The sequence below is a fragment of the Lissotriton helveticus genome, chromosome 12 (assembly GCF_964261635.1).
Source record: "Lissotriton helveticus chromosome 12, aLisHel1.1, whole genome shotgun sequence".
Taxonomy (NCBI): domain Eukaryota; kingdom Metazoa; phylum Chordata; class Amphibia; order Caudata; family Salamandridae; genus Lissotriton; species Lissotriton helveticus.
In genome coordinates this window covers 197,048,415-197,067,092 of record NC_136073.1, presented here as the reverse complement: position 1 = coordinate 197,067,092, position 18,678 = coordinate 197,048,415, and the positions used below count along the sequence as shown (strand labels likewise).

The 18,678-nt window shown below is 44.6% G+C and overlaps 1 protein-coding gene across 7 annotated transcripts in view; it reads right to left on the bottom strand.

Moving 5' to 3' along the window:
• Positions 1-18,678, bottom strand: part of GSE1 (Gse1 coiled-coil protein) — a 1,171,749-nt gene that overhangs the window by 48,005 nt on the left and 1,105,066 nt on the right. For 4 of the 7 annotated variants that reach the window (XM_078669590.1, XM_078669592.1, XM_078669593.1 and 1 more), the window contains 2 exons: positions 2,898-3,098; positions 599-790 (listed from right to left, as the gene is read on the bottom strand). In XM_078669590.1, the coding sequence (XP_078525716.1) occupies positions 599-790; positions 2,898-3,098 (393 nt within the window). The remainder of the gene's footprint in view (positions 1-598; positions 791-2,897; positions 3,099-18,678) is intronic. The other 3 variants (XM_078669591.1, XM_078669594.1, XM_078669597.1) reach the window with 1 other exon arrangement.

Genomic DNA, 18,678 nt, shown 5'->3' with positions numbered 1-18,678 from the left:
TCAGGTTTTATTAATAAGCTAGCACACAGAAGTAGAACATTTTTAACAGAAGCATGTGAATTCTCAGTAGATCATCTCATTAAATCTAGACTTGATTTTCTATTAGGTGCTAGATCAAACTAGTCTAAAAATGAAAGTAATCCAGAACACAGTGGACAAATCATCTTTCTAAGATAAGGCTAAAGGCTGCTTTAAACTACTGACTCAACACATCCCTTCTGTGAAAAGACCCATGCACAAGTAACAAAAAAGGCCCACTCCTCGAGCAGATAAAAGGGCCTGAGCAGGAAGGACATCATTTTCAATGTGTTCAGATATGGGATGACATGTGGAACAGCCTCAAGAAAGCCCAAAGACCTTTTTTGGTGTTCAGATGCTTAATAAAAGATGATCTATAACCACCATGTCCAAAGAGAGCCTTGCAGAAGAAAAAGCTTGATGCTACACTTTGCATTACAACGCAGTATATGATCTGCGAATGAGAATTCCAATAGTAAAAAATGTCTACAAACGTAAATCGTCACTTCTTTCCTTGAGTATCCCCAACAGCTACCCAATGTTTACACCCAACAATGCTACAGAGTGCGGAACGACTTACCTCTCAGCTACTAAGCTGGGCATGCGGTCAGACTGCAGGGCGGAGAGAGAAGAGTGGGACAGCTCAGCAGGGTACCTCACTCCAGACAGGTGAAGGTGCATTGCGGAGTGGTGCAAAGGGCCGAGTGAACCAGGAGGTGCAATTGGATAAAACGGGGACCTCAGGGCAGACAGGCAGTAGGAGTCATCCATCCTGAAGAGAGAAACAACAGACAATGAATGCACATCATTTTCTCCAGCTAGCCAAAGTCCCTTGATGGGCACTGTTTAATGCGCTACAGCAAAAGAGAGGAGGAATGTAGCCACAAATCCTGGGATCTCTACTTTTGAAGCACACCGCAAACACAAATAAATTACAGAAGCAGTTCAAAACCAGCTCAACAGCGTAGTAGATCAACAGCGTAACTCTTAGGCAGGGCCCAACAAGCCGCAGGGGAGTTGTTGATTATACATGCAGAGTCTTAATGTATGCATGTGGTATTTCTATAGCATAAACCTAGCTGTAAAAAGACTAGCAGAGTGCTGTAGAAAGTCAAAGGTAAGCAGACAGCTAACGAGTAATAGGAGTGGTAAACGGTTAATTAATTGGTACTGCATTGTGATGTAGTGTGGTTTAAAGAGGTGTCTCTCCAACTCTTTCCTAAATTGGAGCCGCCTTGGGGTTATCCTTAAGGGTGCAGAGATGTTCCAGGTCATGGGTGCATAGATGGAAAGTAAAGTGGTAAGTTACTTCCGTCTAACTAGTTTTCCAGCATGATCAATCCTAGATTTCCATGCTTGTGTAATTCTCCATAGTCAGTCTAGGACCTCTAGGCGAAGACAGGGAGTAAAAGATCAAGGACTAAAGAAAGTAAACAAAAAAAAAACCCCACCACCTACCCAGAGACCACCCCATACAACCTTGAACACGGGGATGGGATGTACGTTTTTTTCCATCTCATATCACATACTCCTCCTTCTAACTTGTCTCAGTTTCTAGGAAGAAGTTACCAAGCTGAGAAATAACAAAGATGTGGTGATAGCAAGGCTTAAAGGAAGCAGGTTGCAATGGTTGTATTGACCAAACAAAAAGGACAAGGCTCCAGCAAGAAACAAACAAGGATCATTGCTTCCGAACACGTGGTTCGGAAAGTCACAGGTGTCACCATTGATCTGGAGTTATGTACATGGGATCTGTGTGTGATCTAGGCCCTTTTGTATTTTTGTTAGCAAATGATGTCTTGGAACATTGTCCAGGGGACTTAAGATAAGTTAATTGGACCTATCTTCATCTCACAGATTGCCATTGGGTTTGTGCATTGGCACTGTCAGAAACAGATTAGGTTATTTTAATGGCTGAAACATACCTTCTAGGCAAAGGATGAGGCATGCATTCATCTTATTAGGAGTGTGCTGCAGGAACCAATGGAAAACCGCTTTCTCACAGCATTTGAATCACAGACTTTGTCAGGATTTGTGTTTAAGACACACTATCGACAACAGGAGCAAGAGGGCATGCCTCTTCACAACTCTTACGAGGCCTTTCTTTAGACCCTCCGCATCAATGTTGTAGATTGTACACAGTGCCGATACCCTAGGGTCTGTCCACTGTATACAAATGTAATAAACAAAACACATGAATAGCTGTAACGAGTAGGACAATAAAACGTGTTGCAAAAGTTAACCTTAATCGAGATAACCTGACAACGAAAACTTATACTAGTGAAAGGGAGCAGGTATGCAATATATCCCATACAAGTTACAGATCAAGGGAGAGAGAGTATATAGGGAAAATAGCAATTTGAGTGCTTTAAACCCAAAGACTAAGCAGCAAAAGAAATAAAAGAACACAGTAGGGAGAAATACCTTCATGAAGAAAAGAAAGCAATGAGCAGTTACACTAAAGTTCAAGAGGTAATCGGAGAGTCAATGAGAAGAGAAGAAAGACGAGCAAACACATACAGAGGCGGGAAGGAAGGAGTCTGCACTGAAGCCTTGACAGCTTCAAAGCGAACAGTTAAGCAAGCAAATTTACAATTGTTTGGAATGTAGGAATGCAGTGACCAAATAAGAAACATGTAGCAGTTTTGGTTGGAAGCCCCTAAAGTGGGAGGGTGACCAATCCAGATCTTGAGGATTTTCTTATTTTGTGAATGTATATTGTCACTTAAAGGCAATATTGGGGTTGGTGGTGCATGAGGAATATCATCCGCAGGTTTACAAACGTAGAATCTAGTTTGAAGGAGAGGGAAGAAGACGGTAGGAAATGTCTATACAAATGCAGACTCATTTGCATACGGAGTGGCGGGGGTATGTCTCACCTGAAGGCGGGATGGGGGAACGGATGATGGGCCATGTAGCCGGGATGATAGTAGGCTGCAGCAGTGGCCGGGTCCAGGCTGAGCTGAGGCATGGAGGGCATCCGTAGATCCTCTGCGGTAGGATAGGGCCGGAAGCTGCGTAGGTACTCCTCGGTAATGGCATTCGGAGGGACCATATGGTGCATGGGGCGCTGGAGGCTGCTGGAGGCAAAAAGCTCATCAATAACACTCATTAGTGACACAGCACATGGGAGAAGCAACACTCTAATCCATCAGTAGACTCCGCGGAGGCCACCTGCTACAGGCCACAGCTCGCAGCCACAGGCAGCTTCCTAGGACCGGGCAGCTGCTGACTGCGACGCCTCACACTAAGCAAGCACCATCTTAATTTATTTATTTAAGAAGTTTTATATAGCGCTGGCCTGACCCGAGGGTATCAGAGTGCTTTACAACAGATACATTGCAGAGAATCACAACAACAACAAAAAACAATTCACAGTGCAGGTCGATGGTGGGGAGATCTGATGTGGAGTCTTGGGGACAAGGAGTCGAAGCAGTGCGAGGGGTCGGTTTTCTCGCTCCTACTGCTTCTATCGGTTCCCTAGGGAGCGGTCTGCACCGTCTTATCTCCACCAACCATGCCAATAACAAATTAGGGCTCTTTGGCACATCACAGCTCCCTAGCTTCCAGAATCCTCCTCCCGAAATCAGAACTAACTCCTCGATCGCCACATTCAAAAAAGAAGTCAAAGGGTTGCTCCTGAATAGCTACTTGCAATAATAGTCCTGAAGCCACCCAAACATTCTGTACTTCCTGTTTACTGCACGGTTTTGTAATGTTCTACAATGTATTTAATACTGCTGTGTACCTCCCAAGACCTGGGCTTTTCTTCATTCTTCTCCTAGTTATATTGCTTGCTTTCATGTACAGAGCTCTGATACCTATGTTCACTCTTCCACGATTCTCCATGAGTAGCGCTTCCACTCATCTCATAACTCTTGCCTCACCTGCGTGGTGTCCCTCACACTCCCAAACTCGGTTCCCTTCTCCAGGACTCATGCTCTCGCCTTTCAATTTCCTGTTCATGCCCTTAACTTGGCATCCTGAAGCTCCCTCTGGTTTGTCCCTCTTCCAAATTTCCAATGCACTCAATGTATTTTGTGCTCCCTATCTACAACCAATATTCCCTGCCCCTTACACTCAGTTCATTTGCCTCAAATGTACATTATTTCTAGTCTTCTCTAACCTCATACCAGTCACCCCCCTCCATGCAAGGGCGCTATAACCAGAGACACTGGAATTATGCAATTGTGCTGCCGCAGCAATTTTCGCATAGTTAGCGACTTGCTTCATTTGTCACATAATCTTTCTCTGCTGCATATTCTGCTGATTTGAACAAAAAAAATAGTTTCTATCTCAAATGGTTCAAAGGTCATAAAAAACGCCGCAACACTTCGCTCAGTTTAAGGCCCTTTGCAAAGGTTGACTGGTCAAATTTCTGTTGCTTATTGCAATATTAGGATGTTAAACTGGTACTGATGAGGTACAACAAATGCCCAGACAGTGCTAACAAGTGTAAAAATTGAAAAAGAATCCAGTAATACTATCAGAAAGTATGCCACCTAATTTGCCTTTTCTTGTCGCATAATTTACTCAACACTACCGTATAATTTGGCCCTCCCCTGCTGCATAATTCCAGTGGCCCTGGCTATAACATGCATTTTCACAGGCCTCCACTTAATTCCACTCTTCACCGGCTCTATCCATGCTGTACTTGGCCTGATCGTCCTTTCAACAAGCCTGGTGACCCACCGGTGCCCGGCCATAAGGGCACTTTGCCCCGTTCATGCTCATCATTTGCCTTTGCCCCCTTCATGCCCTTCTTCCTGCCCTGCCACCCCCCCCCCACTGCTCTTCTGGTCCCCTTCACTCCATCAGCACCAGACTTAGCACAGCAGCTGTCGGCAAGCTTAGGATATTCCTCCGTGGACGCTCCTTCCAGATGCCGGCGGTAGCCGAAGCCAGCCTGCTCGGAGGTTATTACCCGAGAATCCCCCCGGGGCCCGGAGAGAGCGTGGATCTCGTCCTGTCAGCGGGTAGAAACAGCGCTCATAAAAGTATGAAAGGAAGCAATAGGCTGCTTCTTTAAATAGAAGTCAGACATTTTCCAACATCTGGGCAACATTCATAGAAGACCATTTTCGTTTTATAGGTGGCTTTATCTGCACCTGCACCAAGGAGCATGCGTTGGGCTTTGGAAAAGTCTGATGAAAAGAGTCTACTTATGTCACTCTTAAGTGCTGCAAGCCCCCTTCCCCCTCCTGCACAAAAACAATCCTACTTGCAACGCAGGCACCAGTGCACCATGGTGGTAGGTTGGATTTGTTGGCGCTAAGCTACCAAAAGGGCGCCAGCACAGAGGAAAAGGCAAGAATGTGATATTTTGCCTTAAATACGGTGCCCTTTCCCTCTCGCGCAGCTCAGTAAGGTGACTTGCTGAGCTGCACTGTGTGACTTTTTCATAAATTGGGCCATATTTCTATACAGTGTACATTGATGTAAAGAAGGAACATGGATTGAAGATTACCCCTTTATGGGATTACCCCTTTACGGCTTTACTTTTCCTTAATTCCAGTATCTGAATATTCCTCTCAGCTTAGCATTTATTGTGAACCATGAGATGCCCTGAATCGAATCTTTCAAACATCGCAAGCCCTCGCTGCAGCAGATAAATTTAGGTTTTTAAGTGTATATGGTCCTGAGGAAGGTGGTACTAAAGAAATCATAATCCACTGAAATGTGCCAACTGTTTTCCGCTGTATCGTCCACAGGAAATGTTGTGGAAAAGATGAACAGTTTATAATTTCCTTAACTAGGGGCTATGTGCTTTTTGGCATCTGGATTCTGAGTTTTATGGAATGTGTGAGGTGTGATTGGCTGCGATGGCCACGCATCCTGTCACACTTTCATATATCCAGCCTGCACTTCAACCTTCCACTCATCAATAGATACATTGTTCCATCCATCCACCCTTTCATTCATCCATCCTTACACTATTCCTTCACCCATCAATTAACTCATCTTCCAATCTTTCCAATATTTCAACCTTTTCACCTAGCGACCCTTTCACTCTTGTGGAAAAGTAAATTTTGCCATGTTCTGTGTCACTACGTGTCATCCATCATATGTTATGTGTGCATGACCAATATGCATATGTATTCCCCATGTCCGATTCAAGACGCAATTATAGTTGTGTCCACCTCTGGTATGCTAGTTTCCAGTCCTCGTGAATACTACGAATACCAGGCATATGTAAAGTAATGTTGCCACGTTTCTCAGTGTGCACGTTATTTCATTATAAAGTCCCCATTTCCAGGCCTCAACAGGGCCCGGACATCAGATTCAGCTCCTGTCTCCTGAAGCCTCGCTGAGGAGCGATGCAGCCCCCACCTATATCCTCGACCTTTCACTTACTTCCTGCCTCGCAGTGCCCGGTGCAGCTTGGCTCTGCCTCTGAGTCTGCCAAGAATATGTTATGATTCCAGCTATCAGTTTAGTCCTCCTTCTCTGCATTCCTAAGCTACTGAACTGCATCAATAGTTTCCGTCATTGTCTAGCCTTCACGTCTCTACGTTAGAGAAATACTGTATTTAATGGTCATTTAATATTCTTCATCACGCACTATATGTAGAATAATGCATGCTCCAGTCTTAGAGTCAATTAGCTTTTCCCCTCATGACTTCTAGTTTATATCAACATGTTCCCTAAACATTAGATACCAGATAGGGTTTAGGTACATGTCGCTCCGACCCTCCAGACTTTAGTCTCTGCTCCTAGCACAGAGTTCATAGCCCCCAGCTTCTCCTCGTAACACGTCATTACCAGTTTGCGCGCACCACCAGGTTAGAGGTCCCGGCTCCTTAGGTAGCCCCCTCCTATGTTTCCGCCCCATTCATGACATATCCTGTTACGTCTGCACCACATGTCTATGTATACGCCCAGTTACACCTCTTTTTTCTCTTATCTTTCGCGACTGCTACGCGTCACGCCTTCTGCTCCACCCACTGCTACGCCTACTGCAATGTAATGCTATGTGTTTGCGCTATGTATATATGCTCGTGTATTGTTATTAAAAGTTAGCGCGCTCATCCCAGACCCAGCCCCAGCAGCTGCTGGGCCCTGTCATCCTATTCCTATGCAGGTTGTCCTGTTCCTGTCCTTATGCTGTATTAAACCTGCAAAAACTCCTACTACCTCGAATCTTGACTCTTATTTATTGAGCTATCTGTTATTCATTCATTCATTCAAAAATAGATCCGGTATTATTTATTTATATACCACATAATGGCGCCCGAACAGGGACATGCCCTTTCCCCACGCGTCGGTGAAGCCACGCCGACCCCCTGACCCTCTGCAGTCGTGACGGAACTCTTCTGCGCAGTGGCAGATATTTCTGCTCAAGTATCCCTCAGGCCCACGGAGGAGACGGAGGAGGCGGTCCAGCATCCAGACGAGACGGTGGAGGAACGCGGCGAGTCCCGACCAGAGCCCAAGCCAAGAGTCCAAGGTCCGAGGTATCCGGAGGCCCACCCGTAACTAAAGTCCGAAGTTCGTCGTCCGCCGTCGTAAGCAGTCCAGTCCAGTCCGAAGCTTTCCGTTCTTGCTGCCCGGTGAGTACCATTACTGGGGTAGTATCTAGACAGGGTCAGTCTAAATTGACTCCTGGTCCGTGGGTTGGTGGTACCCAAGCCCACAAACGAAGTGTTCACCTAGGTGGATACGGGTCTTGATGCGTCCCTTTATGGGACCGGTATGTTCCGTACTGTTTCAGCAGTGCATCCAGTAACTCTAGTCTGTTCCGTTCTCGAGAAATTCTTGTGTTTCTGTTCTCAGTATTCCAGGTAATATTCTGTCCGAACTGTAATGTTATGATGTTGTTCAATGTATTTTCAATGTCGTGGTATGCCTGAATTGTTCTCCCAATTGTTATTGTTCCTTGTTTATTGTATTGTGTTCCGATTCAAGTTTACAATGTCTCTCTTTTCGAGATTACGTCAGTTAAAAACTAGAAAGGGTTTGTTAGAAGAAGCAGTTCCTGTCCCGCCCAGGGACAGTCCAGGTCATTTTATGTATCAGAAGCATGGCATAAGTGCCATATTGTATCTAGATTTATGGGTAGAGTATACCAAACAGTTAGAAGAAAAGTATAGATGGCCCGTATCGGGTACATGGGATGCCGAATGCATCATGCGAGTAGAGGAGGCATTATGGAAAAAGAAAGCCAGACAATCACAGAAAGACGCCATCGAGTTATGGCGCAAAGAAGCTCATAAGAGAACCGAAAAAGAAATCAGAAAGTCAGAACTAAGTAGAGAATCCCAAGAACGAGCCCAAGAAAAAGAATTAATCGAGATAGGTGAACAAGTCAAAGCCGAACAGTCAGACAGACAGAGGCATGCCCTTATTAAGGGTATGTATCCTCTTCTTGCTGAGGGCTTGCCAAAAGCGACCCCAGAGGCATCCAGTAATTTCCCGCCACCATTAGTTCCGACCAAGCTACGTCACAAACCGACCGCAGCTGATATTTTTATTTCGTCCTATCTGGACGACACAGTCCCCGAATATGCAAATCCTGTTCGCGCTCCGCCAGTCCCTGTAAATCAGGTAATTCCTGCTCCTCCAGATACCGGGGTGCCCTTAACAGCCCCCCCGGGTCAGCCCGCCATACAAGTCCAGCCCACGTTACAATTACCGACCCTGCCAGGACGAAAAGCATCAGTTGATGATTCTAGTTTAGGGGCCGCAGGAGGAGGTCTTCCTCAAACCCCGCCGCCATACAAGCGTTTATCAGCACTCGAATTACATGCTCAAGCATCACAGCGTACTCCCAAGAGTAATAAGTCTGTTGCAGAAATCAGGCACACCCTTGGCGAATGTGTCTATGACCCAGTTCCAGGCGAGTTTAATATGGTTTTATATTCCGTACGCGTAAGGAGAGTGACCGAGTATCTAGTCACCCTGCCGAATATGAAAGAAGATCTAGACAGGATATATCGTTTCATCCGTACAGGGGATGACCCACAAAGTATTAGTGATGCCATGTCTCAAAGGAAAGCCGAGATTCAGCGCATGATATTAAAGTTTTTAATTAACTGTCTAATAAGAGAACAAGATTACCCGTCTAAAGATCCGGAAGAAATGAAAACTCTAACAAAGTGGAGTGATAATATAGCCGAAGGAAAGCACAATACCATTGGTGCCATGGAAAGTATGTACAAGAAAATCCGTAGAGAAATAATAAAGATACACGAACAGCGTAAAGCAGCACAAGTAAGCGAGAAAGAAAGTATCTCTGATCCTGAAGAGGAAGACGATGAGAATACTGCCAGAATAGCGTATGTAGGAAAATCTAGATTTCCAGATCGCCATTTACGTCTAGAACCCAAGTCTACTTTCCATCATTCAGCACCAGAACAAGGTTCCCTAGAACAAGTATTTCAAGCTACCGATCACATTCTGAAATCACGAATCGGTTACAGTGAGTTAAGTACTATGCATGAACAGGAACTAGTCCGATCAGCAGTCAGATGGATTACTGATTCTACCACTTTTCCAGACGAAATAGTGGCACAAATGTTTCTGAAAATGCCCCCAGCCGAGCAGCGACTGGTGGGTATGTATATGATCCAGCACCTCATTACTCTGTATGAGGGTCAACATTCTGATCCAGGCCCGCTACATGATATCCTGAACGAGTTACTCCAGTACAGATGGAGAGGTCTAGGTACCGATTTAATTAGTGTCATTTTAGAACAGCGTCACAAATATAGAACATTCTTGAACCCGCATTTTGTCCATGTCTCACCCCCAGAAAGTAAATCATTCTACATAGACAGACAGAATCCGTTACGAGAAGTCCACCCAGTCAGAGGAACGGGTGGCGAAATGCAACGAGTGTTTGTATACACTCCGATAACAAAGATGGAACTTCTCGAGATGAAGAAATTAATTCCCTGTCATGATAAAGATCCAGCAGGGTTCCATAGAGAATTAAAAGACATGCTCCGTATGGGAGAATACACTTACCCAGATATCATTAAAATGTTAAAAGTTCTGCTACCCGCAGGGGTGTATGAAAAGCTAAAGGAAAAAGAATGGGAGGTGGGAGAGAAAAAGATCGATTGGGCAGTCCTAGAAGCTGAAGATAAGATACGAGTACCAGGTACTGGTCTTGGAGAGAAATGTAAAGAATTACCAGAATTATTAATTCAAGTTTTACCCAGATTATTAACAACGAGAAAAGAAGACTGGGATGCAATCTCAGCCTGTAAACAGAAACAAGATGAAGATATTAGTGATTTTTATTCTAGGTTTGAAAAGTGCTTTAGTATCAACAGTGGCCTCAAGACAAGTAGTGAGTCATATCCTCACCTTTTCGTTACCAAATTAGTCGAGAATTCAAGTCCACCAATTAAAAACCGAGTTCTGAAAGTCGAAAGCACCTGGCAAGCAAATACTCCGTCCCAGATGCTCCAGATGCTCCAGTACCACCAGAATAGAATCAGGGAAGAGCAAGAACACGAGAGAAAACGTATGAAAGACACGAAAATGAAAGTACTAGTTGCTCAATCTGTTCCTCAAGACAGTCAGAAGAGGGGTCCGAATCAAGCCAGTCATCCTGCAGCACCCGTTAAAGGGAACTGCAATTATTGTAAACAGCCAGGTCATTTTATAAATGAGTGTGCAGTTCTGAAACATAACATAGCTACTGGTAAGACTAAAGAAAGACCACGTCCGCCTAGACAAGAACAAGTTTCACAGACTCCTCAGTCACAGAATGCACCACAGACAGTTACAGCACCGCAGCCTATTGCTGCAACACAGCATGTTACATCGCAGATGTACCAGTATGCACAGTCTGAGTATCCAGAGTACCAGCCATATTCATGAAACAGCCTAGAGAGGGAGGTAGGCTTGCCTCTCATCGAGATACCTGTAGATCAAGAAGGTCCCTATGTTCACAGTCAAGTATTAGGGAAAGACAGAAAGTTTTTGATTGATACAGGGGCAAGTAGGACCACCATTAGTCATGCCGAAGTTCCAGGGGCTCCGCTCTCAGGCTCAAGAAATGTTTCCCTTGGATTTTCAGGAAAGCCTATCGTTAATGAGATTTCAAAGCCAGTCACTCTAGAAGTAGGTCCATTGTCCCGCACTACTGATCTGTTACTTACTAAGTCATGTCCAGAAAATCTATTAGGCATTAAAACACTGAAAGAGTTAGGTGCCGTTATATGTTGTTCCCCAGAGGGAATACGTCTGTTCCTACGTGACTTTAAGGGTCACTATGTATTACGAGATTTTGATTCCAGACTGTCTAAAGTTCCGCAGCATTTATGGGCGCAAGGTCCAACTGATGTAGGTTACATGCAAATCACACCCCATCGTGTGACTCTCAAACCAGGTGTAGTGTTACCACGAATCAGGCAGTATAGATTGCCACCTGAGGCTGTAGCAGCCTTATCCAAAATTATTGACGAGCTCATGGCTCAAGGAGTAGTTGTAGAAACTGACTCCAACGTATGTAACTCTCCGATCATTCCAGTCATGAAACGTACTGATCCGAATGCACCCCCAGTATATCGATTAGTGATTGATTTACGGGAACTTAACAAATGTATTATTCCTCAGTACCCAGTTGTCCCAGATATCTCTTCCCTATTGACAGCCATTGATTCCGAAGCCACGTTCTTCACAGTAATAGACCTCAAGAACGCATTTTTTTGTGTTCCAATTCATCCAGACAGCCAGTTTCTTTTCGGATTTTGTTTAAATGGAAGGAGCTATATGTTTACACGAGCTCCTCAAGGTTTCACAGAAAGCCCTAGTATTTACAGTCAAGCACTCAAGAGACAACTAGACAATATTCACATGCCAACTGACACTGCCCTGCTCCAGTATGTCGATGATCTACTGATCACAGCCCGTTCTGAACGTGACTGCGAGCGAGCGTCACTGACGGTTCTGTATTTCCTAGCCGAGATGGGACACAAGGTGTCCCCTTCGAAGCTTCAATTCTGTGTCCAGCAAGTGGTCTACTTAGGACACTTACTGTCCAAGAGGGGTAGGCAGTTGACACCAGACCGTATCCAGTTAATAGTGAGTCTTCCTCAACCCAAGACCCAGAAGGAGGTGCGTGCTTTTATCGGCCTTACTTCTTATTGCAGACAATGGATTCCTCAGTATGCATTTCTAGCCAAGCCACTTATACAGTTAACGACACAGGAGGCAGCCGTACCGACTGTCCTCCCTTGGACATCTGAACATACACTTAGTTTCAACGAGTTAAAGAAAGCCCTATGCCAAGCTCCAGTTCTAGCTACACCGAACTACAGTAAGCCTTTTACACTTTTCGTCACAGAACGTGAAGGTACAGCATTATCTGTTCTTACACAAGATCAAGCAGGACAATACAAGCCCTGTGCTTATTTTTCTAGCACACTAGATCCAGTCGCCCAGGCGTTGCCTGCGTGCCTCAAGTCAGTTGCAGCCACAGCACTAGCTATCAGACAAAGTGATTCCATAGTTTTAGGACACTCCTTGACAGTACAAGTCCCACACTCCGTGGAAGTTCTTTTAAACCGAACACAAACACAGCACTTGACAATTGCACGTTTAACAGGTTATGAATTGACACTGTTCCAGCCACACATAGATATTAGACGCTGCAACATCCTGAACCCTGCTACACTGTTACCATCAGTTAATTCAAATTCTGCCACACACGACTGTGTGGAAGTAGTTAACATTACGACAAAGCCAAGACAAGACCTGACAGATATTCCGTTACCAGACCCCGACCTAACACTTTATGTGGATGGTTCATGTATGAGAACTAGTACAGGAGATCTAGTCGCCGCGTATGCAGTTACTACTGACACCGAAGTTATTAAAACACACCGTATTGATACCCTGTCCGCTCAAGCAGCAGAGCTAGTTGCTCTGACACAAGCCTGCATACACGCCAAGAACCTGAAAGTTAATGTTTACACAGATTCACGTTACGCATTTGGAGTTGTACACGACTTTGGAGTGCTCTGGCAGGAGAGAGGTTTCATGACTTCTCATGGAACCAAGATTCAGCATGGTATCCTTATCCAAGCTCTGTTAGATGCCATACACTTACCGACATCTATCGCTATCATGAAATGCAAAGCACATACGAAAGTTACTGACATTATTTCTCAAGGTAATGATCTAGCAGATCGCACAGCCAAGCTTACAGCACAGACTCCAGACATTCCAGTTAACATGACACACACTCCAAATCCGATTACATGCATGACAGTTAAGGACCCTACTCAAGATGTCATAGATATCCAGTTACATGCTACTCCCGATGAAATCAAGAAATGGTCCGAACAAGGAGGGGTCCAGACAGATCAAGGATGGTTAACGAAGGGTAGAGCCACATGGTTTCTCCCCGACTCTATGGTTCAAGTCATTATTAATACCGCACATAGTCCAGCACATTTAGGAGAAAAGGCAATGTTAGACAGTATCCAGAACATCTGGTTCAACAAGCATTTACGAGCTGCAGCCAAGCAGAAAGTCCGTACCTGTATGATATGTTGTCAGTTTAATCCAGGTAAAAGTGTCCCGGTGGAACAAGGTGGTTTCCAGCCCCCTGACCACCCTTTTGAGGTCCTCCAGATGGATTATATTCAGATGGAGCGATGTCGAGGTTTCAAGTATGTCCTTGTAGTTGTATGCGCTTTGTCCAGATGGACAGAAGCATATCCAGTCCCAGATTACACAGCCGCGACCACTGCCAAGCAGTTGGTTCGTGAGTTCTTCCCTCGATATGGACTCCCTAGAGTCGTATATTCTGATAACGGTCAACCATTCTCCTCAGAGTTAATGAAGCACGTTTCCCTGTTGTTAGGGTACCAGTGGAAGTTTCATTGTGTACGCCATCCTGAAGCAGCCGGTCTAGTCGAGAGACACAATCAGACTCTGAAAATCCGAATTGCTAAAATATGTAAAGATAAGGGTGTGGACTGGCTAGTAGCTCTGCCAGTCGCTTTGTTTTATATGCGCATGGTCGCACATTCCAGATCAGGTCTGTCCCCGTATGAGGTCGTTTTCGGCCGCCCCCCTAACATGTGGGGTACTCCTAGACCCCGAAGTATTACCGATGTTTCATGTAATATGCTGACAGATTACCTAGCTTCCTTGATGTCTGCCCTCAACTCATGTCGTTCACAGGTTGCCGCCGCATTTCCAGACAATACCGAGGTGGCACCGCATGAGATCGTTCCAGGTTCGATGGTGCTCGTCCGGAACTTTGACAGATCAAGTCCGCTGGAGCCACGTTGGAAGGAGCCCCGTCAGGTCCTCCTCACCACCCGTACAGCCGTGAAATTGGAAGGACGCCGCGGCTGGGTGCACCTTTCGCACGTCAAGAAATTCTACGGATTAAAGCCGGTCTCCAAAAACATTTTCCAGGATATCAAGACTTGTCAAAACATTGTTCCTAAGGACTGTCCCGCAAATGACATTGATACAACCCCTCCCCTGTTAGAGAAAACTCCGCAGCAGGAGTATAAGCAAAAACTCCGGTCTAGTAAAATAAGTCAGTCAGTTTGATTGTATAAGTCCTCCCCTAGGTGAAACGGTTAGACTGTTTCTGACATGTATAAAATAGACCCCCATAGTGAGAGAGTCAGTCATAACTCAAACCGATGTATCGTTTTTCTAAGTTTCATATTATTCATCAGCATAATGATTTCCTGCACTAGTTACGCATTTTTCCTGTGTTTCCCAGTTCCTCATGTAAATAAGCCTTCTAATGTTACAGTAGAACACACGTTTAGTGATCTGCCTCCTCACGAATATTCATACCGCCTCGCTATGCGTAACAATACCTTCATCCGTATGTTGCATTATTCACACCAGACCAGCAATGCCACTAATTGTTGGGTGTGTGGTCGACTCCCCCCTTTCCAGACGTCGAAGGGAGTTCTGCCACTCTTTCCTTATCCTTTTTCCCATAATGGTTCGTGTGGAGCATGGTCCACGTTAACGTCATCCTCAACAGATATGTCTTTTCTTAACAGCACATGTTTCCCAGACAAGCAAGGTCTCCCCCACCGAACAGGTTTAGATCTAGAAAATGAAGTGTACAATTTAGGTAACTATTCGTCGAATTTCATGGTCCTGAATGTTCAGTCTGATACTACTCCAGACTCACCTGCTATTTCAGTATTACCAGTTAAAGGCGAATTATGTGTTCGTAATTATGGTTCCGTACATGTAGGACATAGTGATTGTACTACTATTATCAAGTATAGTGACAGTGGGAAATCTATTTTTAAAGCTTCACGTCATTCTTATTTTGTTTGTGGTCAGACCGCATATGTTCGTCTGCCCCTCGATTGGGAGGGAACCTGTTACATTGCCTTCCTACTGCCACCTGTTTTCCTAGCCCCACCTGACTACCATAGGAATTCCTTCCTAGTACATACTAGACACAAGAGAAACCTCCCGATTGTCGATTATACTGAAACTGCTGCAGAACAATTCATTGATATTGATAAAGGTGTGTTCCCTTATTTAGGTACAGTTGTAAATAGTAAGCTAATCCGTAGGTTAACAAGAACCCTTGAAGCAGTAGTAGATGAGACTGCCTCCGCTCTAGGTAACTTAACCGAAGAGCAATCCTTTATGAGAATTGTTGTGCTCCAGAATCGTCTCGTCCTTGACGTCATACTGGCCGATAGGGGCGGGGCCTGTAGAGTCCTCGGATCCAGTTGTTGCATTTTCATTCCAAATAACGCGCCGTCTGTTTATTCAGCTATAACCAGACTCCATAAAATTGCCCATCTGTTACACCAAGATCCAGGCACCTGGACATGGTCCGGTTGGTTCTGGAATATAATTTCTGCATGGGGATGGAAAGTCCTGTCCTTTCTAGGTATCGCAGTAGCGATCATATTCAGCTGCTGCCTCTGTATACAATGTGGCCCTGCGATTTGCGGCATGTGTGCTACCTCTTGTATTCCTAGTCCCAAGCCCCGTTCTAAATCTCGTTCCAAGACAATTCGAGATGAACAAATGGTACTGTATGAAATGATAGATGGTATCATGAATATTGATGTTTCCTGATGGAAACGTAGTGACAAGGAGGGAATGTGGAAAAGTAAATTTTGCCATGTTCTGTGTCACTACGTGTCATCCATCATATGTTATGTGTGCATGACCAATATGCATATGTATTCCCCATGTCCGATTCAAGACGCAATTATAGTTGTGTCCACCTCTGGTATGCTAGTTTCCAGTCCTCGTGAATACTACGAATACCAGGCATATGTAAAGTAATGTTGCCACGTTTCTCAGTGTGCACGTTATTTCATTATAAAGTCCCCATTTCCAGGCCTCAACAGGGCCCGGACATCAGATTCAGCTCCTGTCTCCTGAAGCCTCGCTGAGGAGCGATGCAGCCCCCACCTGTATCCTCGACCTTTCACTTACTTCCTGCCTCGCAGTGCCCGGTGCAGCTTGGCTCTGCCTCTGAGTCTGCCAAGAATATGTTATGATTCCAGCTATCAGTTTAGTCCTCCTTCTCTGCATTCCTAAGCTACTGAACTGCATCAATAGTTTCCGTCATTGTCTAGCCTTCACGTCTCTACGTTAGAGAAATACTGTATTTAATGGTCATTTAATATTCTTCATCACGCACTATATGTAGAATAATGCATGCTCCAGTCTTAGAGTCAATTAGCTTTTCCCCTCATGACTTCTAGTTTATATCAACATGTTCCCTAAACATTAGATACCAGATAGGGTTTAGGTACATGTCGCTCCGACCCTCCAGACTTTAGTCTCTGCTCCTAGCACAGAGTTCATAGCCCCCAGCTTCTCCTCGTAACACGTCATTACCAGTTTGCGCGCACCACCAGGTTAGAGGTCCCGGCTCCTTAGGTAGCCCCCTCCTATGTTTCCGCCCCATTCATGACATATCCTGTTACGTCTGCACCACATGTCTATGTATACGCCCAGTTACACCTCTTTTTTCTCTTATCTTTCGCGACTGCTACGCGTCACGCCTTCTGCTCCACCCACTGCTACGCCTACTGCAATGTAATGCTATGTGTTTGCGCTATGTATATATGCTCGTGTATTGTTATTAAAAGTTAGCGCGCTCATCCCAGACCCAGCCCCAGCAGCTGCTGGGCCCTGTCATCCTATTCCTATGCAGGTTGTCCTGTTCCTGTCCTTATGCTGTATTAAACCTGCAAAAACTCCTACTACCTCGAATCTTGACTCTTATTTATTGAGCTATCTGTTATTCATTCATTCATTCAAAAATAGATCCGGTATTATTTATTTATATACCACACTCTTCTATCCATCCTCCGGGCACCCTATCATCTATTCTCCATTTAAACTTTGCTTCTTATCTCCCTTCCACTTCTCCATCCATGCACCCTTCAAATATAACTTTCTCCTTTTCTTCCTTTCTTCTTTTAACATTTCCTTTCCTTTCACTCTTCCTCACTAGTCTCATTCTTTTTTACTTCTATCTACCCAGCTTGATTCATCCAATTTTACCCCCTTACCTTCTTTGCTCATGCTTACTTTCTCACTTTGATTCCCACTCTTTGTTTTTCCCTATTCTCATCTTTCTTCTTTGTTTGTTTCCTTCACAGGCTGCAACCCTCTGTTGTGGTTTCCACCAAGAGTAACATTTATGTGAATTTCGTCTTCCCACAAATAACAAATCAATGTTATAGTGGGACACAGTTCACCAGCCCTCCGAGCCAAAAGACAGCCCCGGCTTAAGCTGCTAGAGTGGGAGGTTCCCTACGCCACTGTATTTCCATAATGAATTGTTAAATGGCATCAATACTTTTGTACAAGCAATATATTTAATAATAATTTTGATTTTTTTTTTAACTTTAGTGTCTTGTAGTATGGATCATTGATAGATTAATTCTCTAGAGCAGGAATACAGGTTGAACAGGAGTTTGTGGTATCTTTACATGACCACACTCAACATAAAAATGCAGAGAGGGTATAGGAAAATGACAAATGTCTATAATAGACAATGTATCCCACAAAGGCACACAGGTGACCACTTTCAATACATTTTGACGTTTCTTCCCCGAGCCCCTCTCGCGTCCGCGTATTCACTGGCACAGACACAACAGCCACCTCAAGTTCTGCACCCAATTTTGGAGCTACCTCTAAGGGATACAGTGAAAACCCCAAATACAGCATGGGTAGCAAGAATGAAAAACACCCAGAACCTCAAAGATAGCAGACCACTGCACATGCTCTCATTCAAAACATGAAAGCGGGTTTCACAACCACCAATATTAAAAACACAGTAAGCTACAAAGCTAGTTCTAAGCCCAAAAGAGACTGATAGTGAGAAAGAAAACATTCTGAGGATTACACACAGGAGGAAGGGTCAGGCTTGCAAAAGCAATTAACTTTTTTTACCCACAAAACTAGATAATTAGTTTACTGGACAAAGGAAACGCCAGGTCAACTTATTCTACCTTGACTGAAGTAAATCACGTACTAGTTAAAGTACTCAAGAGAAAGAGGCAAGCTGTTTGAAAAGCAAATATATTGTAGAACGGATTAATGATTGTGTAAGACAACGCAGTAAGAGAGTAACCATCAATGGTAGAGCTTCGGGCTGGCAGTAGACTGGGTCTCCAACGTAGAAAAATGAGGCGACGAGGCATGCCACCCTTTCAAGCAAATGACTGA